At 43.5% G+C, this 26,279-nt stretch overlaps 2 protein-coding genes across 4 annotated transcripts in view; both read left to right on the top strand.

Moving 5' to 3' along the window:
• Window positions 1-18,167, top strand: part of GPATCH1 (G-patch domain containing 1) — a 56,004-nt gene extending 37,837 nt beyond the window's left edge. Inside the window, exons 16-20 of one of the 3 annotated variants that reach the window (XM_036346552.1) lie at window positions 9,263-9,467; window positions 10,988-11,095; window positions 14,652-14,749; window positions 16,402-16,547; window positions 17,889-18,167. In XM_036346552.1, coding sequence (XP_036202445.1) covers window positions 9,263-9,467; window positions 10,988-11,095; window positions 14,652-14,749; window positions 16,402-16,547; window positions 17,889-17,919 — 588 coding nt within the window. In that variant the 3' untranslated portion in view covers window positions 17,920-18,167. Of the gene's footprint in view, window positions 1-9,262; window positions 9,510-10,987; window positions 11,096-14,651; window positions 14,750-16,401; window positions 16,548-17,888 lie in introns of those variants that run through there. The other 2 variants (XM_036346551.1, XR_004973670.1) reach the window with 2 other exon arrangements.
• A 999-nt stretch (window positions 18,168-19,166) lies between these two features.
• Window positions 19,167-26,279, top strand: part of WDR88 (WD repeat domain 88) — a 51,607-nt gene continuing 44,494 nt past the window's right edge. Inside the window, exon 1 of the mRNA XM_036346726.1 lies at window positions 19,167-19,526. Within this exon, the coding sequence (XP_036202619.1) occupies window positions 19,167-19,526 (360 nt within the window). The remainder of the gene's footprint in view (window positions 19,527-26,279) is intronic.

The raw sequence follows: 26,279 nt of genomic DNA, 5'->3' as shown, positions 1-26,279 counted from the left end.
TAAAACAGACTTTTTTTTTTTAATATATTTTATTGATTTTTTACAGAGATGAAGGGAGAGAGATAGAGAGTTAGAAACATCGATGAGAGAGAAACATCGATCAGCTGCCTCCTGCACATCCCCTACTGGGGATGTGCCCGCAACCCAGGTACATGCCCTTGACCGGAATCGAACCTGGGACCTTTCAGTCCACAGGCCGACGCTCTATCCACTGAGCCAAACCGGTTTTGGCTAAAACAGACTTTTTAAGCCCTGGCTGGTTTGGCTCACTGGATGGCTTAGCCTGTGGACTGAAGGATCCTGGGTTCGATTCTGGTCAGGAGCACATACCTTAGTTTCTGGCTCGATCCCTGGCCCAGGGATGCGTGTGGGAGGCAGCCAATGATGTGTCTCTCTCACATCGATGTTTCTCCTCCTCCCTTCCATTCTCTCTAAAAAATCAATAGAAAAAATATCCTTGGCTGAGGATTAACAGCAACAGCAACTTGACTTTTTAAATGTACAGTTCAGTGAGTTTTTGCACAGATTCATGTAATCACTATCACAATCAGGATACATATGGTACCATCATCACAAGAAGCCTCCGCATGCTGTTCCTTTATAGTTTCCCCTCTCTGCATCCCAGAACCCAGTCAGCCACTGATCTCTTCTTTGTCTTTATAGTTTTGTTCTAGAATGTTATATACTAGTAAATGGAATCAGACAATATATAGCCTTTTGAGATTGGCTTCTTTCATTCAGCATCATACCTTTGAGATTTATAGTATTTTTGCATGTAGCAATAGTTCATTCCTTTTTATTGCCAAACTAGAGGCCTGGTGCATGAATTCGTGTATGGGTGTGGTCCCTAGGCCTCACCAGCGATCGAAGCGCCACGTGCCCCCCTCCACCTGAGTCATGGTGCCGGAGTCCCCACACAGAGATGTGGTGAGTGTGGCCGGATGCCATGGGCCTGGGTGCAGTGTGGGCATGGAAGCTGGGTGGGCAGCGCGCTCTGTCCCAGCTGACCTCGTAGACTGGCTCCTGTGTGAACCCACGATGAACCCGACCAGACCCTGCGGTCCCAGCTGCTGCGGCCGGGCTCACCTGGAAGACGCCATGTGGGTGCGGGGTGGGCTCCTTGTGGGCACCTGGCACCTCAGCGCGGGGGGCTTCCCTGGCGCATGAGCCCTGGTATCCCAGAAAAGGTAGTAGGGGGAGTGAGAGCGAGCTCAGGGGACACCCCGCATTCTCACTGCACCTCTGTCCCCCGTCACCCCCGCCCCCAGGTTGTCGGCGAGAGGTTGCAGCACATCGCTGATGCCCGCCATGTTCTGCGCCGCCCCCTGGTGGTCAGCGCATGTCATAGTGAGCAGTCGAACTCCTGGTTGAGGGGACAATTTGCATATTAGGCTTTTATTATATAGGATACTATTTTGTTGTATGGGTGTACCATAGTTTGTTGTTCACTCTTCAAGGACATATGGTTGTTTCCAGCTTTTGGCTATCATAAATAAAGCTGCTGTGAACATTCATGTGCAGATTTTATGTGGACATAAGTATTTATTTCTCACCTAATAGTGGAGTACTGGGTAATAATATACTTACAGATTTAACTTTATAAGAAACTGCCAGGCTGTATTTCAAAGTGGTTTTTGCTTCAGGTATTTTGAAATTCTCTTGTTAATTACATTCTCATTTTAGATTATTATATCTTTTTGGTAAATTGACTCTTTTATCATTATGTAATATCACTCTTTATCTCTTTTACATAGTACTAGTGTATATTTTTCCATCATTTTAACCTATCTAATTCATTACCTTTAAAGTGGATTTTTTTATAAAAAGCAAGTAATTGTCATTGAGTCTTTTTTAAAAAATGCACTTGGTAATATACATGTTTTAATTTGTGTTTTGATCATTTGCATGTAATTTGTTGATATATTTGGATTTATATTTGCAATTTTATTACTTGCTTTCTGTCTGTTTTTATTCTTTTTTTGTTCCTCTCTTTTCCCTTTCCTGCCTTCTTTTGTATTACTTAAATAATGGTTAGTATTCCATTTTGATTGATTAATTATTATTTTTAAAAATATATTTTTATTCATTTCAGAGAGGAAGGGAGAGGGAGAGATAGAAACATCAATGATAAGAGAAAATCATTCATTGGTTGTCTTCTGCACACCTCCTACTGGGGATCAAGCCCGCAACTTGGGACCTCTTGGTCCATGGGACAACGCCCAGTTTACTGAGCCACACTGGCTAGGCAATTTATCTATTAATTATTTTTTACTCTCTTTATTTTTTAGTGATTATTTTAGGGATTACAATGTACAAATTTACCTTTTCACAGTCTACTTAGAATTGATATTTTATCCCTTCAAGTGTAGTGTAGAAATCTTACCATGGATAGGTCTCTTTTCTCTCCATTTTATATTATCTTATGTATATACACTGAAAACTTTATCAGACAATGTTTTGATTTTTACTTCAATGTTATACATATTTTAAAGAACTGATGAGAAGAGAATAGTTTATTGTATTTACTGAGGTATATATCATTTCTGCTGTTCTTTCTTCATTCCTGAAGTTCCAAGTTCCCTCTTTCACTTTCTTCTGTCTGAGGAACTTCCTTTAGCATTTCTTTTACAGCACTTCCAGCAACTAATTCTCTTAATTTTCCTTAATCAGAGAATTTCCTGTGTTTTATCTTCATTTCTAAAGGATGCGTATGCTGGGAAAAGAATTCTGGGTCAGCAATTCTTTTCTTTTAGTTCTTAAAAATGTTGTACCACTTCCTTTTGACATTCCTAATTTCTGACGAGAAATCTACAGTCATTCATATAATTATTTATCTCTTTATATGATGTGATATGATGTGATTTTTCCTCTTGCTTTTTGATTGTGATGTGTCTGGGCATGATTTCTTTGAGATTAGTGTGTTTGGGGTTTGCTGAGCTTCTTTGCGGGATAAAGTAATCTTGGTTGTAGGCTCTTGGTACTCTACACTTTGAATATTTCTTGCCACTCCCTTCTGGCTTGCAAAGTTTCTGTTGAGAAATCAGCTGACAGTCGTATGGGTATTCCCTTGTAGGTAACCGAGTTTCTTTCTCTTGCTGCTTTTAAGATTCTCTCTTTGTCTTTTGCTCTTGGCATTTTAATTATGATGTGTCTTGGTGTGGTCCTCTTTGGATTCCTTTTGTTTGAGGTTCTCTGCGCTTCCTGGACTTGTAAGTCTATTTCTTTGACTAGGTAGGGGAAGTTTTCTGTCATTATTTCTTCAAATAGGTTTTCAATATCTTGCTTTCTCTCATCTTCTGGCACCCCTATAATTCTGATGTTGGTACGCTTGAAGCTGTCCCAGAGGCTCCTTACACTATCTTCGTATTTTCGGATTCTTTTTTCATTTTGCTTTTCCGGTTGGGTGTTTTCTGCTTCTTCGCATTTCAAATCTTTGACTTGATTCTTGCACTCCTCTGGTCTGCTGTTGGGAGTCTGTATAATATTCTTTATTTCAGTCAGTGTATGCTTAATTTCTAGTTGGTTCTTTATCACATCATCGAGGGTCTCATTAGATTTCTTGAGGATCTCACTATATTTATCGGCGGTCTCACCAGTCTTTTCGAAGGCCTTACTAAGTTTATCGGCGGCTTCTAGACAGTTCTTGAGAGACCTTAAAAGTGTGGTTTTGAACTCTATATCCTCCATTTCTGTCAGTTGTGTCCTGTTTCTTTGTCTCCGCATTTTTTATGCTTTCTTGGTGCACCCCCTTGTGGTCTTTGTGCACAGTCTTGTTGTAGTTAAGCCTTGATTGTTGTAGGTAACACTGGGGGGGATTTGACCTCCAGGCCAACTGGCTGTGAGAATCAGCTGTGTCTGCAGTGGGAGAACTTCTGTCCTCTAGGGAGGTGCTAATCTAGCCTTTGCCTAAGGCTATCCTGCAAATGCCTCTGTGCAAGGCTTGGGCAGGGTGGGTCCCAGGGGATCAACAGGGCAGGCGGAGTGAGCAGTTATGGCTGCTCTCAGTCCCGTCTCCAGAGGCTCTGCCTCTCAGGGTCCCAGCAACCGCTGCAAACCTTGGAGAGAAAGCTGCCTTCGAGTTCCGACCGATGCCAGACAGTCCCGCTTCTTCCGTTTGAGTCTGGGTCCCCAGAGACTCGCCCGGAACTGGAGCTCAGAGCCTGAGACTCCCTCGGGATTGAAACAGACAACCGCGCCCTCAGCCGCCAGCCTGCTCCGCACGCACCTCTGCACCTTTGTATTTTCCACACTGCGCCTCCTCTGAGTCTTGGTATGCTTTTCTCTTTCCTTCTAGTTGTAGAATTTCCCCTCAGCCAGCCTTCCTGTGGTTCTGGGTGATGTCCGTTCCGTCTTTTAGTTGTATTTTTAAAGTGGTTGTGCGAGGCAGCAATCTCCGGTGTTTACCTATGCTGCCATCTTGGTTTCTCCTCTCTGCTGAGCTTCTTGAGTCTTTAATATTGTCTTTCCCCAGATTTGGACATTTCCAGCCATTACTTTTTTCAGATATTCCTCCTGTACCATACTCTCACTCCTCTCTGTTCCTTTTCCCCTCTATTGTTCAAAACAGATAATTTCTATTGATCTGTCTTCAAGTTTACTGACTCTTTCTTCTATCTGCATTCTGTTAATGAGCTCATCTAGTTAATTTTTAATTTTGATTATCGTATTTTTCATTTCTAAAATTCCCATTTAGTTCTTCATATCTTTTATTTCTTTGCTAAGACCTTTTTATTTTTCCAGTTGTTTGCTTTTATTCTTGGAGCACAGTTGTAAAAGCTGCTTTAAAGTCTGTCTGATAATTCCAACATTTTTGTCAATTTGGGTTTGTATCTGTTGATTGTCTTTTGCAAGTTGAGATGTTCCTGGTTGCTTGTATACCAAGTAGTTTAGGTTTGCATCCTGGAAATTTTGAATATTATGTCATGAGATCCTGGGTCTCTTTCAAATTCTAAAGAGAATGCTGAATTTTCATTTTCTTTTGCTTTAGCAGATAATCAACCTAGTAAGTTCAGCCTGCAATTCCAACCCATCTTCTGCGGGCTGTGGTTCAAATGTCAGTCTAGTTTTCAGAGCCTTTATATTCAGATATGCATGTGCACTTCCCAGTGGTCTGGGACCTGGCTGGTAGTTAATCCCATAGTTCTGTTATCAAAGCCTATGGTTTGCTGTTTAGAGTCAGATCCACACATGCATAGCTTGGAGGCGAGCCAGAAGCTCATAGACCACGTTATAGGAGCTCCTCCTCTTCATGATCTTTCTGACACTTTCTGACTCGCTGGGCTCCTCCTTCCATTCTCCAGTCAGAAAGCTAGAACTTTAAAAAATATATATATATTTTCATTAATTTCAGAGAGGAAGGGAGAGGGAGAGAGAGATAGAAACATCAATGATGAGAGAGTATCATTGATCGGCTGCCTCCTGCACGGCCCACACTGGGGATTGAGCCCCGCAACCTGGGCATGTGCCCTGACTGGGAATTGAACTGTGACCTCCTGGTTTATAGATCGACGCTCAACCACTGAGACACACCAGGCAGGACTTTTTTTTTTAATTGATTTTTGAGAGAGAGATGGGGATTGGGGGAAGGGAGTGAAAGAAAGGAAAACATTGATCTAAGAGAGAAACATCAATCAGTTGCCTCCTATACATGCCCTTGCTGGGGATTGAACCCAGAACCCGAGTATGTGCCTTAACCAGGAATCGAACCCGCCACCTTTTGGTGTACATGACGATGCTTCAACCAACAGCCACACTGGCCAGGGCAGAAAGCCAGGACTTTAGATTCCCTGTTTTGCCTTATACTTCCTGTGACTTTCTTTGTTGCTGGAGTCAAATGGCAGGAGGGCAGGAAGGGAAAAAAGCAGTGGGATTTGATCCAGACTGTTGGAACCACGGCCTCTATGGTCAGAGAAAAAGGTTCCCCTCCTTCAGAGCCTGGCAGCTGCTGCCATCTCCGCTGTTGCCACCATGGATTGGAACTTCTCGATTCGGCTTTTACTGTTACCTTTTTTAATGGCATAAAACCCTACTCAGAGACTCTGGCTCTGTGATTCGGTCAGAAGATTAGAGAGCCTTCTAGATTTTCTCAAAAAATCATGTTGATATAGTATTTAGGTAATTTTTTCTGGAAAGTTTTTTTTTTCTTGCTTTTTCACTTGTTAGCTATGAGGCCTTAAAGGGCTCTTTCCCGATCTGGGTTGTTTAATACATATTTTTTCTGCTTCTAAGTTTTTATTAACGTGACTTTTTAAAAACAAACATATCCATACCAGTGTGGAGGGTAAGAGTGGGAGAAGAGGGGAGGGGAGGGCAGGGCAGGGTAAGGAATTCTGCTCTGTTGGTAATAGAGCTCCAGGTTCGTCCCATCGTGGATTCTGTCTGGAGTAAAGGTGTTAAGGGATCCTTACTGGGGGCTCCATCCCAGCCCTCTCATCTCTCACAGCTGGGTCACGGTGGCCGGAGCCATTTTGGACTGGTGACTGGGAATAATTTTTCTTTGAAAACTTCTGAGTCAGCACAGATATAATGTCCGTACCTTTTGGTGGAGGGTGTGGTGGTGAGGAAGCTCTGCAAACGCAGCTGCTGTGTATTTGGTGGGTGTTGTGGTTGCTATTTAATTCCAGTACAGCTCCTGTTATATTTCAGAAAAATACAAACAAAAAAGATCAGCTTGTATAGTTATCTAGGAGTAGAATGTCTCATGTATTTATGACAGTCCTGCCTGTACATTTAATAATATCGACACCATTAAGGGCCAGAAATGTCTATGGACACAGATGTCAGCCAGCTGTCGTTCAGTTCATGGTCCGTGCATGTGACATTGGTATCTGTGGTTTGCCCTAAATATACCAGACTAGGCCTTTCTAGGGCATTACTACCTTGATTTCCTGTGCTTCACTGTCAGGCTCTCTCTCCTGACTTTTTATATGATTTAAAAAAATTTTTTTAAAGAATCTCAAAAGCTTAAATACAGTACAGATCAATCTTTTCTTGAACCGCTGGAGCTAAGATGCCACATCACTCCTGGGTTTCCTTCCAAGAAGGACTTTCTCCTCTGTAATCAGAGTACGCCCATTGAAATCAGGAGATTAACCTTGATACGTAAGTGCTGTCTAATTCTCAGACCCATTCAAAGTCTACCAGTTGTCCTAATAATGTCCTTTATTACAGCGAAAGGATTCAGTGCAGCATCACTTACAGCATGTAGCTGTCAAGTCTCCTTACCTCCTCCAATCTGGAGCAGTTCCTCAGTTTTTCCTTGAGTTTTATGATCTTGCTACTTTTGAAGATTACAGGCAGTATTTTGAAGAACGTTCCTCTATTTGGGCTTGTCTGATGTTACCTCAGGACTAGATTCAGGTTCAGCATCTTTGGCAGGAGTCCTCAGCTGGTGTGCTCTCACTGATCCTGTCACGTGGCGCCGTCAGCGATTGGCCCCGTTACTGGTGATGTTCACTTTGACCACTTGAGTACTGTGGTGCCTTCCAGGGTTTTTCACTGTAAAGTTCATCTTTCCCCCTTTCTAATTAATAAATACTTTTATTCATTTCTTATTAATTTTTACTTAATTATTTTAAATAAGTATTTGGAAGTGTTGAAATATAAATACCCTGTTTCTCATCGAACTATTTCTTTGTTTCCTATTTTACCCAAAGGGATAAATTTGGTGCTATTGATATTTATTTAAACTCTCAGATTGGCCCTGATCAGTTTGGCTCAGTGGCTAGAGCAGCCGTGGGCAAACTACGGCCGTTTGAAATGAATAAAACTAAAAAAAAAAAAAAAGACCGTACCCTTTTATGTAATGATGTTTACTTTGAATTTATATTAGTTCACACAAACACGCCATCCATGCTTTTGTTCCGGCCCTCCGGTCCAGTTTAAGAACCCCTTGTGGCCCTCGAGTCAAAAAGTTTGCCCACCCCTGGGCTAGAGCGTCGGCCTGTGGACTGAAGAGTCCCAGGTTCGATTCCGGTCAAGGGCATGTACCTTGGTTGTGGGCACATCCCCAGTAGGGGGTGTGCAGGAGGCAGCTTGTCGATGTTTCTCTCTCATGGATGTTTCTAACTCTCTATCCCTCTCCCTTCCTCTCTGTAAAAAATCAATAAAATATATTTTTAAAAAATTAAAAAAAAATAAACACTCAGATTGTACTGGTTGGCTACCTGGAGCCCCAGGTAGGTTTTGTGTCCTTGTAATATATCCCTCCTCCTCTCCGAGCATGAAGCTCAGTAAGATTTTCTGGACTCCTCTTTTTATTTTTCTCAGTTCCAGCTGTAGAATCAGTCTCCAAGGTGCCTGGCTATTTTTAGTGGGGAATGGTATACTTGTTTTCTTTGATTTTTATTTCTGTGAAAAGAGTTTATTTTAAAACCACAAATGCCACTGTCTTGTACCATTTTCCTCCTGTGGGTATTTGTAACTTTGCTGTAGAAATTGGAGCTGATGTGGTATGGAGGAGTGCCCACTGGTTGAGAGAGGAGAGCTGGGTAGTAGAGTCCAGATCCAGTCGCTGGGCCTCTCATCTCTGAGCCTGGTTCTCCAGTGGAAAAATGGAAGGACAGAAGTGGATTGTGATCTGGGCCTGGGGTTCTTGTATCGCTTAGCACATTAGTTTGCCCAGGTCTGGCTGGTGATACGCTGTTGGAGGGTGGGAGCTATGTCTTCTTCTCACCTTTGCTATTTGCTGATTGAATTGAGTGCATACAAAGTTACTGGCTCTTTATTTGGTTGGTATGAATGCCCATTTCTAGGCTTCTTTTAGGAAGAGTGATGTGTAGTTGCAAAGAGAGGTTTTGTGGCCATCTTATCAACGTGTTCCTGGCTTCCTCCCCATTGTGTGGAGGGCCTAGTTTTCTCTCCAGCATTTTCTTATGAAAGGTGTCTTCAGCACCTTTAATATTGGACCTCTGAAGGCTCAGACAGACTCTTGAAAATAGGGCAGAGGCACTGTGCTATTTCCTACTGCACTTTTCTCTGCATTTCTGATTAACGACTTATCTCTATGAGAAATTTCAGCTGCTTCTACCGTTCAGCACATCCTGCAGTTGTTGAATCAGAAACACCACAAAAATAAATATTGTGTGTGATAATTGTTTAGTTATGCAGTATGTGAGTGTGGAGACCCATGTACACGAACATGAACACCGGGGTGTGTGTGTGTGTGTGTGTGTGTGTGTGTGTGTGTGTGTGTTTTCTAGAACATTTGGCTCCTTTCACTCTTTCTTCTTCATTCCTGACTCTTATTTCCCTGTTAATACAGCTGGTAAACAAAGATGTGGATTCACAGACTGAAGCGGGAGAGAGCCGTCCATCCATGGACTTATTCAAGGCCATCTTTGCCAGCTCCTCTGAAGAAAAGTCCTCATCCTCTGAGGATGAACAGGGCGACAGCGAGGATGATCAGGAGGGTCCCGGGGAGGCTGACTTCAAAAGTTCCCAGGAGGAACTGCCGTCTGTGGCACCCAGTACGTCAGGATTTCAGACTTTGGGATCTAAAGGAGAGAATGGTGAGGTCTCTAGAGAAGCTGCTGCTTTGCTCAGTGTGTAATTTTAAACCAGGGTAACAGCAGTCAGTGGTGTTTTAATCTTCTACATTTTTAACTGGGGCAGACCAGAGTTCTGTTTTATTTGGTATAAACCTCTGGTATATGTTTAGGATAGCTCTGTTTGATAATGTTGATTTTCCTACTTATCCTAGTTGAGAAGATTTGAGAATAGTAAATATTTTATCTAAAAATAGCTGTATTTATGTATGTATGTATTTTAGAGAGAAAGGAAGGGGTGGGGACAGAGAAACATCTATTATTGTCCCACTTATTTATGTATTCATTGGTTGATTCTTGTATGTGCCCTGTCCTGGCCGGAGATTGAACCTGCAACCTTGGTGTGTGGTGACAATGCTCTAACCAACTGAGCTTGTTTTCAAAACCTTGTTGACAAGGAGGTGCTAGGATTGCTGGATGACATTTAGTCATGACTACAAGGGCTCTTCCAGCTGTCCTCTCTGAAGGGCACATTGTGTGCTCTGGATCAACCAGCCCTGGCAGATGGGGTCTGTCCTCGTTACTCTAACACCTGGTCAGTAGCTTACCCTGCTTGTTCTGTTTAACCCAGCCAGGAGTGCTGGCACAGGAGAGGAGGCCGTCTTGCACTTGCAAGGGTAGAAGACTTTTCAGCTGCTTGGGGGTGGGTGTGTGGACAAAATTAGAGTGCTCTGCCTGCCCTGACAGTCTGTGGTGGACGTGGGTATAATTTTTGAGGGCCTTTAACCAAAAAGTTACATAGTAGTATAAAATATTGTTTGTTCTTAGGTGATTGCAAATGTCAGCCTCTATTTTATTTCTATAAAACAAATTCAACTTATATTTTTATTACAAAGTCATATATATTTGAATTTTAAAAATATAAATATATAGAAAGCTTAAGTTCCCAGAGATAACCATCCTGAACACTTTTGATGCTTATGTTTCTAGACTTTTTCTATTTTTATCTCTCCTATTTGAAAACATAGTCATCTGTTTTAAAAAATGATATTATTTATGTGAACATGATAATTTGTTTATATTCAGTTTTTCTCCTCTTTGATAATTCATTTTGAGTGAAATTAAACTTTCTGAGCTGGGGCATAGTCTTACATCCCTGATTATAAATTTAATTTTTCTCTGATGACCCTTCTTCGAGGATATGTTTCAACCCTTCAGTTTGCAGTAGGTGGTCGGGATGCCATACATATCCCTGTGTTACAGACACTGATGCATTTGGTTGCCTGTGCCCTTGTGTGACTGACTTCCCAGCTCTAAAGCCCATGAGGTTGGAAGTCAGGTCCATGGTTCACCACACCTGCGTCCTCAGCACCTGGTGTGAGCTAGTTAAGCCAAGTGGTGAAGGAAGGCACATGTTATCTGGTGGCAACAGACATTAGTTAAAGACTCAAATACATTAATATTTGACAGATATATAAAGCTAATACCCTGGTGTTTTTCAGCTAGTGAGCCGGCCCCCCAGGAGCCCGCGCCTTCCTTCGTGATACAGAAGACGCAGATAGACGAAAGAGAAGAGTTCGGCCCTCGGCTGCCTCCTGTCTTCTGCCCCAGTGAGTCCAGAGCTCCTTGGTTCACCTGTTTGCACTGGCACCAGACTGTCTCCTGAAATGGGACAACTCTAACTGTGTTATATCCACCCATCTAATCCAACATGAGGCCAACCAAATGCACACATTTGTTGCTGGTTTATCTGTTCTCAGCCACATTTTGAAACCCATTGCACCATCTAGTACCTAAGTGATGGTTGTTGCGTTACAGCCTCAGAGTCCTTGAAGCTTTTCTTTCTTTTTTTTAACTTTCAGCTATTTCAAATGTTGTCACTTATAGAAATAAAAAGTAAAAGCCTAGGACACAAAGATGAGAAGGGAATTGCAGGGAGTAGGGTATCCTGAGACTTTTTTATACTTTGGCTAATGTAGCAAATAAAATAAAATTAATTCTTTCAGAAGTAAATACAGCCCATCTTCCTCCTCCGGTGGCTGTTAACGACTTCTGTTCAGGGCCATCTTAAATTGACCTCTCATGTTTAAATGTTTGGACTGGTTTGTCATTTCTCTGAAAACTGGGTTAAAAAACCTCTGATAACGGGCCCCAGGTATATGAATAATAAATAATTGTTATCTACTCTATAGTTTCCTATAGCACTCACATATAAATATTGTTTTAGTTAATTCAGCCTCCAAAGAGATGATGAGAAGCAGAGAGGAGTAAAAAGTGTGAAGTTTTGAAAAGTTGCAGTGAATGTATTATTTGCTTCAGTTACTCAGATCTTTAGTTTAAAGCAGGGGTCCTCAAACTACGGCCTGCGGGCCACATGCACATACAAATATTGTATTTGTTCCCGTTTTGTTTTTTTTACTTCAAAGTAAGATATGTGCAGTGTGCATAGGAATTTGTTCATAGTTTTTTTTTAAACTATAGTCCGGCCCTCCAACGGTCTGAGGGACAGTGAACTGGCCCCCTGTTTAAAAAGTTTGAGGACCCTTGCCTTAAAGTGTGCTAGCTAAAAAAAAAAAAAAATGTGTGTGTTAGCTGTTAAAAGCTAAGTTATTTATGCCCATTTCTCAGATCGTCCTTGATATCCTTAGAATAGTTAATAACTTAATTTAGTCTGTGGGTTATTGAGGGAAAATGGTTTTTCAAAAAATAGCATTTAGCCGAAACCGGTCTGGCTCAGTGGATAGAGCATCAGCCTGCGGACTGAGAGGTCCCGGGTTCGATTCCGGGCAAGGGCATGTACCTGGGTTGCGGGCATATCCCCAGTAGGGGATGTGCAAGAGGCAGCTGATCGATGTTTCTCTCTCATCGATGTTTCTAACTCTCTCTATCTCTCTCCCTTCCTCTCTGTGAAAAATCAATAAAATATATATAAAAAACAAACAAACAAAACAAAACAAAAAAAAAGTCCACTTTAAAAAAAAAAATAGCGTTTAAAAAAAGGTTATTAAAATCACAATGAGCTAGACTGGTGTGGCTCAGTGTATTGAGCATAGCCCCAGGGACCAAGAGGTCCTGGGTTTGACTCACGGTCAGGTCACATATCCGGGTTTCAGGCTCGATCCCCAGCAGGGGGCATGAAGGAGGCAGCCCATCAGTGTGTGTCTCTCTCATTGATGTTTCTATCTCTCCCTCTCCCTTCCTCCCTGAAACCAATAAAAATATATTTAAAAACAACAACAACAACAATGACATATCACCTCACAGACAATAAATGCTGGCAAGGATGTGGAGAGACGGGAACCCTAGTACACTGCTGGTAAGAATGCAGACGGTGCAGCCACTTGAAAAATAGTATAGAGTTACTCAAAAAATTAAAAATGGAACTGCCATTTGACCCAGTGATCCCACTTCTGGGAATATATCTTAAAACCCCTGAAATACCAATCAGAAAGGATATATGCACTCCTATGTTCATAGCAGCATTGTTTACAATAGCTAAGATTTGGAAACAGCCCAAATGCCCATCAGTAGATGAATGAATTAAAAAACGGTGGTACATGTACACAATGGAATACTATGCAGCTGTGAAAAAGAAGGATCTCTTACCCTTTGAGACAGCATGCATGGACCTGGAGAGTCTTTTTTTATTTATTTCAGAGAGAGGAAGGGAGAGGGAGAGAGAGACAGCAACATCAATGATGAGAGAGAATCATTGATTGGCTGCCTCTTGCATGCCCCCTACTGGGGATTGAGCCTGCAACCCCAGCATGTGCCCTAACTGGTAATTGAACTGTGATCTCCTGGTTCATGGGTTGGTGCTTAACCACTGAACCACACCGGCTGGGCTGGAGAGGATTATGCTAAGCAAAATAAGCCAGTCGGAGAAAGACAGCTGTACATGATCTCTTAACATGTGAAATCTAATGAACAAAATAAATCGACCAACAAAATAAGTCCCACGGCGTGGAGGCATGGAACAAACGGACATAACTTGGATGGCAGTGGGGAATGAGAACAGATAAACCAGAGAGCTCATGTATGTATACGCATAGCCCCTGGTCACAGACAATAGAGTGGCGAAAGGCTGGGGAGTGGGGAGGGGCTGAATGCATGGGGCAAAATTGGGGGAAGGGAAGGTGGAGAATCTGTAATACTGTCAACAATAAAAATAATTTTTAATTAAAAAAATAAAGGTTGGGGAGGTCAGTTTTTGAAAAATATGACCAAACTATAGGAATAGAAAATTGCAGACACCTGTTAACTGGGTTTGGAAAATATCCATACTTGAAACAGTTGGAACTTTCTTTAGGTGGAAAAAGATGATTTAATAATTTAAACTGCTTCTACTATTATGAATTTTTGTGGGTTTGGGTACCAGGAAATTAATGACCTATGAAAACATTTTGGTCAGAATTTGGAGGTGGAGAATTTAGGTGCTTGCAACTTGTAATTTTAATGATTACATATATTGTGTTGCTCTGATGCTAGTGTTTTAGTGTTTCTACTTATAAGACGAATTCATGTTGAATGTGCTTTTGTGAAGGGTGGGTGATATGAGAGGAGCTTATATGCCAGATACCAGGCTATGGGATCCCTGTTTGAAGTCCCATCTAATCCTCTCTATGTCCCTAAGGAGTTAGGGATTCTTCTTATCCCTGTTTTATGGAAGGGGAAGCTGAGACTTGAAGAGGTTAAGCAAGGTGCCCAAGGTCGATCACAGAGCTGGCGACACAGCTGAGGTTCAGACTCTGAGCTTACTCTAGGATGTTAATTACAAAAGCTTATGGGCATTCTAGTCTGACTTTGTCTTCATCTGCCAAGATGCTCATTGGATCAGACAGGACTTATGTTGATGTTTCTGGCAGTTTTTAAATGCAGGGTGTCCCCCAAAAATGTATACATACTGTAACGGCTGATAGCTCAATTTTGAAAATCAAATGTATTTTAATAAACTCTGCCTTTATAATTATTCAAAGAGTGTGTATACATGTTTTAGAACTCCCTATATAGAGCTAACACGTGATATGCTAATCTATTTGTGTATCAGTGAGGCAGGGCAGGAGTTCTGCCTTAATGTTAATCATCCCATCTAAGGCATATTCCTAATTCAAGAATTGAGCTTTATTTCCCCCTGTAGTTCCTGTGTTTATTGCATTTGTGTTTCAGATGCTCGTCAGAAACTTGAGGCTCCTCAAAAAGAGAAACATAAAAAGAACAAAGAAAAACATAAGACCAAGAAAGAGCACAGACGGAAGAAAGAGAAGGTAAGTGACTTCTGGGTGCCCTGGGCTCAGTGTGTGGGGTTTGTCACTCCTGCTTCTGTCATCCAGACAAGCCCCCATGAAGCCCGCTGAAGGGTGGCTTGCGGCCAAAATGGGGGCACATGGGTTTTTCGACAGCTTGACAGAAGTGTGGACTAGACATTCTTTGTAAACCCTCGATTTTCAGAAACTTTGTTTTTCTTTCAAATGGAATATTTTAATTTGTTCAGTTGTACTTTAAAAAGTTTTTATTTGTGATTATTCAAAATTAGGAAAAAGGACATTTAAGTATCTTAGAATAATGGTTGAGTATTAAATAATAAAAATTTTATTGGATCACTCACTCAGTATTAAATGAAGGTGTTACTTTGGACATTTCTCATTACATAAAGATGTTGGTCCATAGTTTAGTATTTGAAATAAAGAAAACCTGAATGTATAATGTATGTGTTTAGTGTTGACTTCCCTTACCTCATGGTCCATGTCTTCTTCTTTTTAAAAAAATATATTTTTATTGATTTCAAAGAGGAAGAGAGAGAGAGAGATAGAAACAACAATGAAGAGAGAGAATTATTGATCGGATGCCTCCTGAACGACCCCTCCTGGGGATCAAGCCCGCAACCCAGGTATATGCCCTGACAGGGAATCGAACCAGGGACCCTTCAGTCCTCAATCTGACACTCTATCCACTGAGCCAAATCAGCTAGGGCCAAGTCTTCTTTTTAGTTAGGCACAGGCTTTTTTAATTTTTATTTTTGTGTGAATCCTCTCCTGAGGAAATTTTTGCATGGCTTTTTAGAGAGTGGAAGTGAAGGGGGGAGAGAGAGAGAGAGAGAGAGAGGGAGAAAGAGAGAGAAACATCAATGTGAGAAAGACACATCGATTGATTGCCTCCCACATGACTGGGGCTGGGGGTCAAACCTGCAACCCAGGTACGTGTTCTTGACCAGGAATTGAACCTGTGACCCTACTGTGTGCAGGTTGTTGCTCTAACCATTGTTGCTCAACCAGCCAGGGCAACACTGGCTTTTAATTCAGTTAATATTAGTGTTGGGTACCCAAAGTGGTCTGGGCAGTATGGAATTTATTAAAAACAGTTCCCTGATTGATTATCAGAAAAAAAGGGTTCCTGAGCATAGAAGACGAGGAAAGTTCACTTGTAGTGAAAGGAAAAAGTTGGTGCTGACAGGTTCAAAAACCAAATTAATTGGTTTCTTACCAGTGTGTCTGCTGTTCTCTTACCAGCTTCTACTTTGTGCATTTCCAGGGTGTTCGCATCCTGATGTGTAGTTTATCACATATGCCTAACAAAGTGGGCCAGTCGGTTTATGGGAAGAGGCAAGGGTCCCCTTGGATAAGAGGGGCACTGAGTGTCAAGGCAGCATCCTGCCGACATCTGCCTGGTTCTGCTGTGCCTGTCGCTAGAGGGTCAGTTCTGTGAGTGGGGCCCTATGGACAGTGTGCAGAGCGGAATGCTCCTGGCCTGTTTCACACTAGGCTAAAGTTCACCCCAAATGAGGTTTTGCTTTTGTTTTTGAATGACTCCAGCAATCAAATGCCTCATTAGCCTGTCATATACTGAATTAGGAAGGGAAACACCTGTGTGAGTGTGTGTGCTTGTGTACTCCAGCAACTTTTTTTTTTTTTTTTTTAAGAAAAAGAAACATCGGAAGCACAAACACAAAGGCAAGCAAAAGAATAAAAAGTCAGAAAAAAGTAGTAGTTCTGAGAGTGCTGACAGCAGTGACAGCCAGAGTGAAGAAGACACCGCAGACATGTCACCCCAGGAACTGCTAAGACGGTAGGCAATGGAAGACAGTGGTTTTCAGGAACCTCTCAAAGGTTTATTAAAATCTTGATGTATTTGCTTAGAGGCAGACATCAGAAATGATAAACTTGCATATTAAATAGGCTTATTGAAAAGTTAATTTTTAATTACATACGTAATATGTGAATATGTTATCATTGTGAAAATTCATACCTTACAGATAAATCTTAAAGTGGCCCTTGACCAATTCCCCAAACTTCTCTTTCTACAGTAACCTCTGCTGTTAGTTTCACATGTAATTTACAAGATTTTTTTTGCTTAACTATACACTGGTAACGTGCACATATACATTTTGTTATGTTCTTTTTAAAAAAAAAAATATTTGTTTTGATTTCAGAGAGAAAGGGCGAGGGAGAGAGAGATAGAAACATCAGTGATGAGAGAGAATCATTGATCGCCTGCCTCCTGCACGCCCCCCGCTGGGGATCCAGCCAATAACCCGGCATGTGCCCTTGACTGGAATCAAACCTGGGACCCTTCAGTCTGCAGGCCGATGCTCTATCCACTGACCCAAACCAGCTAGGGCTGCATTTTTAATATAAAGAATATAATTTCATGTAGCATAGAGTGTGAACATTTAGCATGAATAAATACTGCCCGATTATTTCCAAATGTGGCTGTATCAGTTTAGATTATGAGAGCACCTTGTTATTACATCAAGTGTAAATGGTACAGAATTGTTTGCCAGTGTGATGAGTAAAGACTGGCATCTCATTTTAATTTTCACTTCCTGGATTACTAACGAGGTTGGGCATCCTTTCCTGTGTTTCTCAGCCTCTGCCATGTGCTCTTTTGTGAATAGCTTGCTCATGTACTTGCAGTGTTCTGTTTCCTAGGAGATTGCTTTACTGGTTTTTAGTAATTAAAAAATAATAATTTTGGATATTAATCCTTTGTGTTTAAGTGTATTACCTGTCATAATTTTAACTATCTTTGTTGTACAGAAACTTTAATTTTTTTTTTTTTTTTTTTGCAAGAAACTTTAATTTTTGATGCACTCATTTAACCAATTTTTTTGGTATGTTTTTCATTTTTGTCTTTTAAAGGCCTTCCCTAACTCAAGATTTTATATATATGTAAACTGTTTTCAGGCTTTTGTAGTGGTTTTTTTTTTTTAAATTTCAAACAGAACAGTGTAACCACTTAACTTTCTCCAAGTGTATAGCCAGTATTAGTCAGGGTGAGTAAATTAGCAGTGATGAAAAAGAAACCCTGCATCCCAGTGTCATAGCATAGTGAAGCATGAATAAAATTGAGCTGTTTGGCCTTTCAGTTCATATCTAACTTCCTTCTCTCTGTTACTTTTGTTTCCAGGTTAAAACATCTTCCCCTAAGGAGGCAGTAGTTGAATTCTGCCCTGGCCTGTTCCGAAACCAGATCTCCTCCATGATGGAAGTCCATTGATTGCTCAGTTAATACATTGTACAGATTGTATTTATATGTAAATTCATGCTGTAAAATAATTTTTAAAACCTTGACATTTCAAAGGCTGCCTTGGAAGGTCACAGAAATTGGCTTCTATTTTTAACTTCAGTTAGTGTCAAGGAAAAAATTCAGACTGTACAGTTTAATTAAAATGGATTTTTCTATTTCCTTCTTGATTTTTTATCTCTTGAAACTTTAAAAAAGAATGAAAAGTAAAGACTATTCTCTCATTTTGTTATGAAGAAAGCCAAATCCAGACAAGGACAGCTGAACTGATCTAGGACTGGGGTAGGGGGAGGTGGTGGGTTCCTTTGCCCTCCTGCAGTTCCCCCCTGTCTGGCTCCTCCCTCTGGTGGTTGATGGCAGCCAGGAATCCATGGGTGGAACAGTGCCAGGATCCTCAGCCTCTCGGAGTAGAAGTCACCAATGTATCTGAGGCACCAAGACCAAGAGTCAGAAAGTATGGGCCCACCCCCGGGCCCTTCTCTGAGGCTGCCTCCTCCGCACTGATGAGACCTTTGATAAACGTAAATTACAGAGTTTTCTAATATTATCAAAATAATATCATAGAAAAATCAGAACAATTTTTAAAGGAGAAAGGAAAGAAAAGCACTTCTGCCACCCAGAGATGGCAACCCTGGATATTTTGTAATACCCGTAGTCTTATTCTAATAGTAGGACTACCACCTGAGTAGCACTTGACATTTTGTCCTGTTATTTTCATTGGCACTGTAACAGGAATTTCCCTCGTGCTCTGCATATTGTGTGTACCCCGCCCCTAATTACTACCTCTTAATCCATCCAGAACCTAGTCTTTACCTTAATGACCATTTCTCTGTTGTTGACATAAAGTGGGTTGACTGAGAGCCCCTAGAGAGGCCGAGGACACACAGATAGTCCTGGGAGAGGGAGCCAGGAAGACAAGCAAGGTCTTGAGGATGGGGCGCAGGTTACACACTCGTGACCTGGGGCCTTTTGTGCCCAGAATTCGAAGCCTCTGTTCTCCAAGGAGAGGAAGCAGCGAGATTGCCGGGCCTCTGGGGGAGGGGCGGCGTGTCGGGGCACGGGCGCAGGGGCGCCGGGGCGCAGGGCACAGGGCGCGGGGCACGTGAGGCCACCGTTTTCAGCCAGGCTCGGTTGCTGGCCACTGGCAGGCACTGCTCTAAGATGGCCTCCCAGCCACCGCGCCCTACCAGCTCCCCAAAATACTCGGACAAGGGTGAGATGGCAAGCTCCCTAAAATACCTGAACAAGCGGACAAGCTCCCTAAAATACGGGGGCAAGGATGGGAAGACAGCGCCCCAGCAAAGAAGTGTGCAGCCGCCCCTGGAGGGCGCACCGGGACGCAGAAAGCTGCCTTGGGTGACCTTGATCAGGGCTGTTGGCCGCTTCCAGAGGCTGATCTCGGAGGTTCGGCGGAGTCAAACGCTGTCCTCCTTCAACCCCCTGGCCATGGACCTGAACGTGCCCCAGAAGCAACCAGTTCCTGAAAAGAAGTTCTGGGGCGACCAGGAGCCCCTCTCCAAGGTTAGAACTGCCCTTGGGGAGGGATGGCGGCTTGTTCCCCACACACGGGGAAGGTAAGAGCACGCGAGAGAGTACCCGGGACAGACTCTCCTGGCTTCGCTAGGACCCCCAGGGGAGCTCTGCGCCCAGTGCCCCGCTTGAGGCACACCTAGTGGACAAAGGCTTCGAAGCGGCTGCCGGCTAGGGGCTTCCCACTGGAAGTCGCTGGGGAAACAGGATTGTCCTGGGAAGGGGGTGGGTGGTGGGGGACAGTGTTTTAAAGCAGCTACCCTGACGCAACCCAGACTCTGGGGTCTCCGGCTGAGCCTCTAAATATCCCCATGGTGACATTCCTAAGTCATGAAGGAGCCCTCCCTATCCATTAAACAGCACCAGCAGCAACAGAAAACTTAGAATAGCAATAATAAGATAAAAACATAAAGACCTAACAACACTACTTTGTATTCTTTTTAAAATATATTTTAAAAAGAGGAAGGGAGAGGGAGAAAGAAACATCAATAAGAGAGAACCATTGATCAGCTGCCTTCTACTGGGAACAGAGCCCACAACCTGGGCATGTGCCCTGACTGAGAATCCAACCTGGGACCCCCTGGGACATGGGGCAACGCTCAACCAACTGAGCCACGCTTGCCAGGGCACTACTTGGTATTCTCAGTGACGTTGGAGAGACGTTGTAGTGATTAAAAAAAGAAGAAGAAGAAAAAAGACTGCAGTTGGAAAGAGGAAATAATCTGTGAACAGAGAAAATTGTTGGGGGTGAAAAAGAGGATTTCCAAACCAAATCCTCCATGAAGGCTTTAACATCGGTGGGGAGAGCTGAAACAGAAGGGCAGCAAACGGCACAGGAGAGATCAGAAGAGCTGATGTGCAGGTGGGCGGGGTAGGAGAGGGAGGGGAGATGGCGGAGGAGAGGAACGCTGGAGGAAAGCAAGAAAAGCTCCCTGGGCTGAAGAGAGACTGAAGTGCTCTCATGGAGAGAGATGGTTAAGTTCCGTGAAAGACTGGAAAGAAACGTAACCTACGCCTGGTGAATGCCTGCGTTCATTGCGGGAACAGGAGCCAGGCTCTCCTGTGCACATGGGAAGCCTGGATCAGATTGCGATCCAGGCGACTCAGCTGTCCTCAGAGCAGTTACCACTGCGATTGTCACTGACTGACCCCCACCCTGCCCTGGGGTCTCCATGGGGAAGTCTGTTTGACGAGAAAGCAAAATGCTTTGCTGTGCTTTGAGTTATGCTATTTATTCTGATTTCTTTGAACGTAAAGTTAAGGAGAGCACAGGGATTATATTTTATTTATATTCTCAAGATTCAAATTCAATAGATATAAAAGCTTTTTTAAAACAAAACAAAAGTCTCTTTAGCACCCCTGCCCTCCAACTACCCTATTTCCCTCTAGAGGGGCAACACATGTTTTTAGTTTCTTTTGTGTCCTTACAGAGGTATTTTATGAATTTACCAGTACGTACATAAATTGAGGCATACTTTATAGACCTCTTTTGCACCTTAATTGTTTTTAAAATCCTCATCTAAGGGCATGCTTAGAGAGAGAGAGAGGCAGGGAGAGAAAGAAAGAAAGGAGGAGGGAGGGAGAGAGAGAGAGAGAGAAGGAGAGAAACATTGACGTGAGAGAAACATCCATTGCTTGCCTTCCACACACACTTTGACCGGATTGAACCAGCAATCCAGGTATGTGCCCTGATTGGGAATCCAGTCGACAATCTTTGAGTGCATGGGATGATGCTCAATCAATGGAGACCTCTGGCCGGGCTAAAACATGTTTTAATGAGTATATAATGTTTTAATGAGTATATTTTAAGGATCTTTCCACATCAGTGAAGAAATAACTTCATTTGAGTGATCCCCACCCCGCCCCTACCCAGCCTGGCTGACCTGGTGCCAGCGCCTGGCCAGGCCAGGAGGCCCCTGGGATACTGTGTGGCTGCCACCTGAGCGCCAGTGGAAGCTGAGCTGAGCTGCTTTCCTTGGTTTCAGCCACAACAAAGCTGACAAACCCCTAGTTCTTATAGGATCTGGACCCAAGGACCTTCTGCTTTCTCCCTCTGCCAATGTAGCTGCTTCTGGCTCCCCAGGGGATCAAAATCACAGACCCTAGTGCTGAACCCCAGTTGCGGGGGTGGGGTGTGGGGGGAGTGTTGGGGGGGGTGGGGGAGGAGGGGACAGTTTACTGTTTTCCTCCCTGAGGTTTAATTTATGAAACCTCCCCCACCTTATAAAACCAACCCTAAGGAGTATTTTCAATTCACATAGACTTTATGTAAATTTAAAATTAGATAAAATATATTTTGGAATAAAGTAAATTTAAGGTGTGCGTGTGCGCGCGCACACACACGTAAAAGAACTTCCTTGTTCCTTTTTATGAATACAGTATTAGGTATCCCATTGGCTAGCTGTCCTCTGATGAATTTAACCAGTTTCTTGTGGATGCACACTCAGGTGGCTTATGATTTTTTTGGTCTGAGATTTTTATAATCCATCAGATTGACAGAAGTTGAGAAAGTCTATAAAACTCTGAACAAAGGCATGTGATTGCTGAATTATATGTTAAGAATATGTTTAGTTTGCCCTAGCCCAGTGATGGTGAACCTATGACACGCGTGTCAGAGTTGACACGCGAACTCATTATTTTGGTTGATTTTTCTTTGTTAAATGGCATTTAAATATATAAAATAAATATAAAAAATATAAGTCTTTGTTTTACTATGGTTGAAAATATCAAAAAATTTCTATATGCGACATGGCACCAGAGTTAAGTTAGGGTTTTTCAAAATGCTGACACATCGAGCTCAAAAGGTTCGCCGTCACTGACCTAGCCAGTTTGGCTCAGTGGGTAGAGCATTGGCCTGTGGACTGAAGGGTCCCGGGCTCCTGCATTGAGCGTCTGCCCCCTGGTGGTCAGTGTGTGTTCAAAGGCATGTACCTTGGTTGCAGGTTCCCTGGCCCTGCATGTATCCTTGGGGAATTGGTCCTAGTACCCCTCCCCCATACCAAAGATACCAAAATCCATGGATATTGAAGTCCCTATGTAAAAAGGTGTAGGCTTTGCATATAACCTAAGTAATCTTCTCATATACTTTAAAAAAATATTTTCTTTATTGATTTCAGAGAGATAATGAGAGGGAGAGAGAGAGATGAAAACATCAATGATGAGAATCATTGATTGGCTATCTCCTGCACGCCCCCAACTGGGGATCAAGCCCGTAACCTGGGCATATGCCCTTGACTGGAATCGAGCCCAAGACCTTTCAGTCTGTAGGTTGATGCTCTATCCACTGATAGAGCCAAACCAGCTAGGGCTGTGTTTTATTCTTTTTTTAAAAAATGATACTGTGTTTTAAAGTTAAAATTCCACTTGTTCATTGCTAGTAGTAGTGCACAGGAAAGTGATTAACCTTCTGCCTTGTATCCTACAACCGTTCTATAATCACTATTAGTTCCAGAAGTGTTTTGTTGATTATTTTGGACTAGAGGCCCGGTACACAAAAATTTGTGCACTTTGGGGGGTCCCTCAGCCTGGCCTCTCACAGTCTGGGACCCCTTGGGGGATGACCAACTGCTGGTTTAGGCCCGCTCCCTGGGGAATTGGGCCTAAGCTGGCAATCAGACATCCCTCTGGCAGCCTGGGAGCCCTCGATGGATGTCCACTTGAAGCGGGGAGCAGACCTAAGCTTCAGTTGGACATCCTTAACGCTACTGAGGAGGCGGGAGAGGCTCCCACCACCACCGCTGTATTAGCAGCCATCAGCCTGGCTTGTGGCTGAGCAGAGCTCCCCCTGTGGGAGCGCACTGACCACCAGGGGGCAGCACCTGCATTGAGCGTCTGCCCCCTGGTGGTCAGTGTGTGTCATAGTGACCAATGATTCCCAGTCTTTCTGCTGTTAGGGTCAGTTTGCATATTACCCTTTTATTATATAGGACAGAGGCCTGGTGCATGGGCGGGGGCCGGCTGGTTTGCCCTGAAGGGTGTCCTGGATCAGGGTGGGAGTCCCGCTGGGGTGCCTAGCCATCCTGGGTGAGGGGCTGATGGCTGTTTTCAGGCTGGTCACACCCCCTTCAGGGTGGGGGTCCTCACTGGGGTGCCTGGCCAGCCTGGTTGAGGGGCTGATGGCTGTTTGCAGGCTGGTCAAGTCCCCCCCAGTGGGGACCCTCACCCCTTGGAGGTTTGGCCAGCTTGGGTGAGGGGTTGATGGCTGTTTTCAGGCTGACTACACCCCCTTTAGGGTGGGGGGTCCCCACTGGGGTGCCTGGCAAGTCTGGGTGAGGGGCTGAGGGCCGTTTTCAGGCTGGCCAAGCCCCCTGGCAACGGAAGCTCCCAGCCTCTCCTTTTTATCTTTTTTTTTTATTCTGGGATTTATTTACCTTCTATAATTGAAACTTTTTGCTTTCAGTGGAGCTCAGAGCTGGCTACTGCTTGCTCCAGCTCCATGGCCATAGCCAGCTGAAAGCAGGTATCTGGGGTTTATTTATCTTCTATAATTGAAACTTTGTTGCCTTCAGTGGAGCTCAGAGCCGGCCGGGAAGCTTGGCTTCCTCCAACACTGGAGCAACCAAGCCTCCTGCTTGCTTCAGCTCTGTGGCTGCCGGCCGCCATCTTAGTTGGGTTAATTTGCATATAGTTGCTCTGATTGGCTGGTGGGTGTGGCTTAAGGCATAGCGAAGTTACAGTCCATTTGCATGTTTGTCTTTTATTAGATTAGATTTTGTATATAGGTGATAATGTCATCTGTGAACTAAGACAGTTTTACCTCTTTTTTCCCAATCATATACCTTTTATTTCCTTGTTTTATTGCATGAGCTCAAATTTTTGGTACAATGTTGAAAAGGAGTGGTAAGAGGGAACACTTTTGCATCATACCTGATCTTATTGGGATAGCTTTGAGTTTCTTACCATTAAATATGACGTTACTTGAAGGGTTTTCGTAGATATTTATTTGTCAAGTTGAGAAGTTCCCCTCTAGTTTGCTGAGCACTTATCTAATAAAAGAGTGATATGCAAATTAATCATCACTCCATCACAAAGATGGCGGCGGCCACAGAGCTGTAGCAAGCAGGAGGCTTGGGTTGCCCCCGGCAATGGAGGAAGCCAAGCTTCCTGTCTACTCTGGCCAGCCCTGGGCTCCGCTCAAGGCTACAAAGTTTCAATTATAGAAGATAAATCAGTCCCAGATACCTGCTAAAAAAAGAATAAAAGGAGAGGCTGGGAGCTTGTGTCACTGGGGGGTGTGGCCAACCTGAAAACGGCCATCAGCCCTTCACCCAGGCTGGCCAGGCACCCCAGCAGGACCCCCACCCTGATCCAGGACACCCTTCAGGGCAAACCAGCCAGCCCCCACCCATGCACCAGTCCTCTATCCTATATAATAAAAGGGTAATATGCAAATTGACCCTAACAGCAGAACGACTGGGAATGACCAGTCACTATGACACACAGTGACCATCAGGTGGCAGATGCTCAATGTAGGAGCTGCCCCTGGTGGTCAGTGAGTTCCAACAGGGGGAGCTCTGCTCAGCCACAAGCAAGGCTGATGGATGCCAATACAGCGGTGGTGGTGGGAGCCTCTCCCGCCTCCTCAGCAACGCTAAGGTTGTCCGACTGCAGCTTAGGCCTGCTCCCCGCTGGCAAGTGGAAATTCCCTGGAGGCTCCTGGGCTGCCAGAAGGATGTCTGACTACCAGCTTGGGCCCAATCCCCCAGGGAGCGGGCCTAAGCCAGCAGGTGGACATCCCCCGAGGGGTCCCAGACTGTGAGAGGGCACAGGCGGGGCTGAGGGGACCCCCCCACCTCAGTGCACAAATTTTTGTGCACCGGGCCTCTAGTTTTTTTTATAATGAACTAGTGGCCCCATGCATGACTTTGTGCAAATTGAAAGGAAATTAATTAAAAGTATTTTAATATTGCTATTTGCCCTTTCTCTATAATAGAAATGTCAACCAAATTCATGATTGACAATGACAGATCGAAACACATGCATGCAATTGGTGCCAGTGAGAGCTTTATATGTATGACGCATACGCAAGTCAACTTAGCCTTTTATAGATATAGAATAAACTTGCTTAATTAGATCTGCTTTCTGATTCAACTAAACTTTTTCCAGCCCAGTGAAGCACCCCAACTTCTCTTTCAGGTAATTGTCAGCAACACAGCAGTAAATATCAACAGGAAGCACATTATTATTATAGATCACGTAGGGAGAACAAAGGGTAAAATATTTAACGCAGCAGTGTTTGACTATATTCTGCACAATTAGAAAACCTGAAATCATTTTCAAGGTCCACCATTTCTTACTTCTTTTCAGTTGGGTCAAGTTTCTAAACTTTCTAAATCTCCATTTTCTGGCTAATGAAAAGAAAATAGGATTCCACCAAGTCTCCTATCTACCTACTACAGGACTTCTGTGAGGATCAAAAGAAATGAGGCATGGGAAAATGCTTCACAGACATTTGGTTACTGTGAAATGTTTCCACCTGACTATAAAGCAAGTTGTGTTCCTGGGCTGAAGAAACTGCAAGGAGGCTAGTTGTCACAGGCAGAGGAGGCAGGGCATTGCTACCTGAAGTCATTACCTGGATGGACACTTAGCATATTTGCCATTTATATATACTAGAGGCCCGGTGCACAAAAATTTGTGCACTGGCAGGGGTGGGTGGGTGTCCCTCAGCCCGACCTGTGCCCTCTCACAGTCTGGGACCCCTCAGGAGATAACCACTTGCTGGCTTATGCCCGCTCCCCGGTG

This window comes from Myotis myotis, unplaced genomic scaffold (genome assembly GCF_014108235.1).
Source record: "Myotis myotis isolate mMyoMyo1 unplaced genomic scaffold, mMyoMyo1.p scaffold_m19_p_19, whole genome shotgun sequence".
NCBI classification, from domain to species: Eukaryota; Metazoa; Chordata; class Mammalia; order Chiroptera; family Vespertilionidae; genus Myotis; species Myotis myotis.
This window is presented reverse-complemented; position numbering and strand designations above follow the sequence as displayed.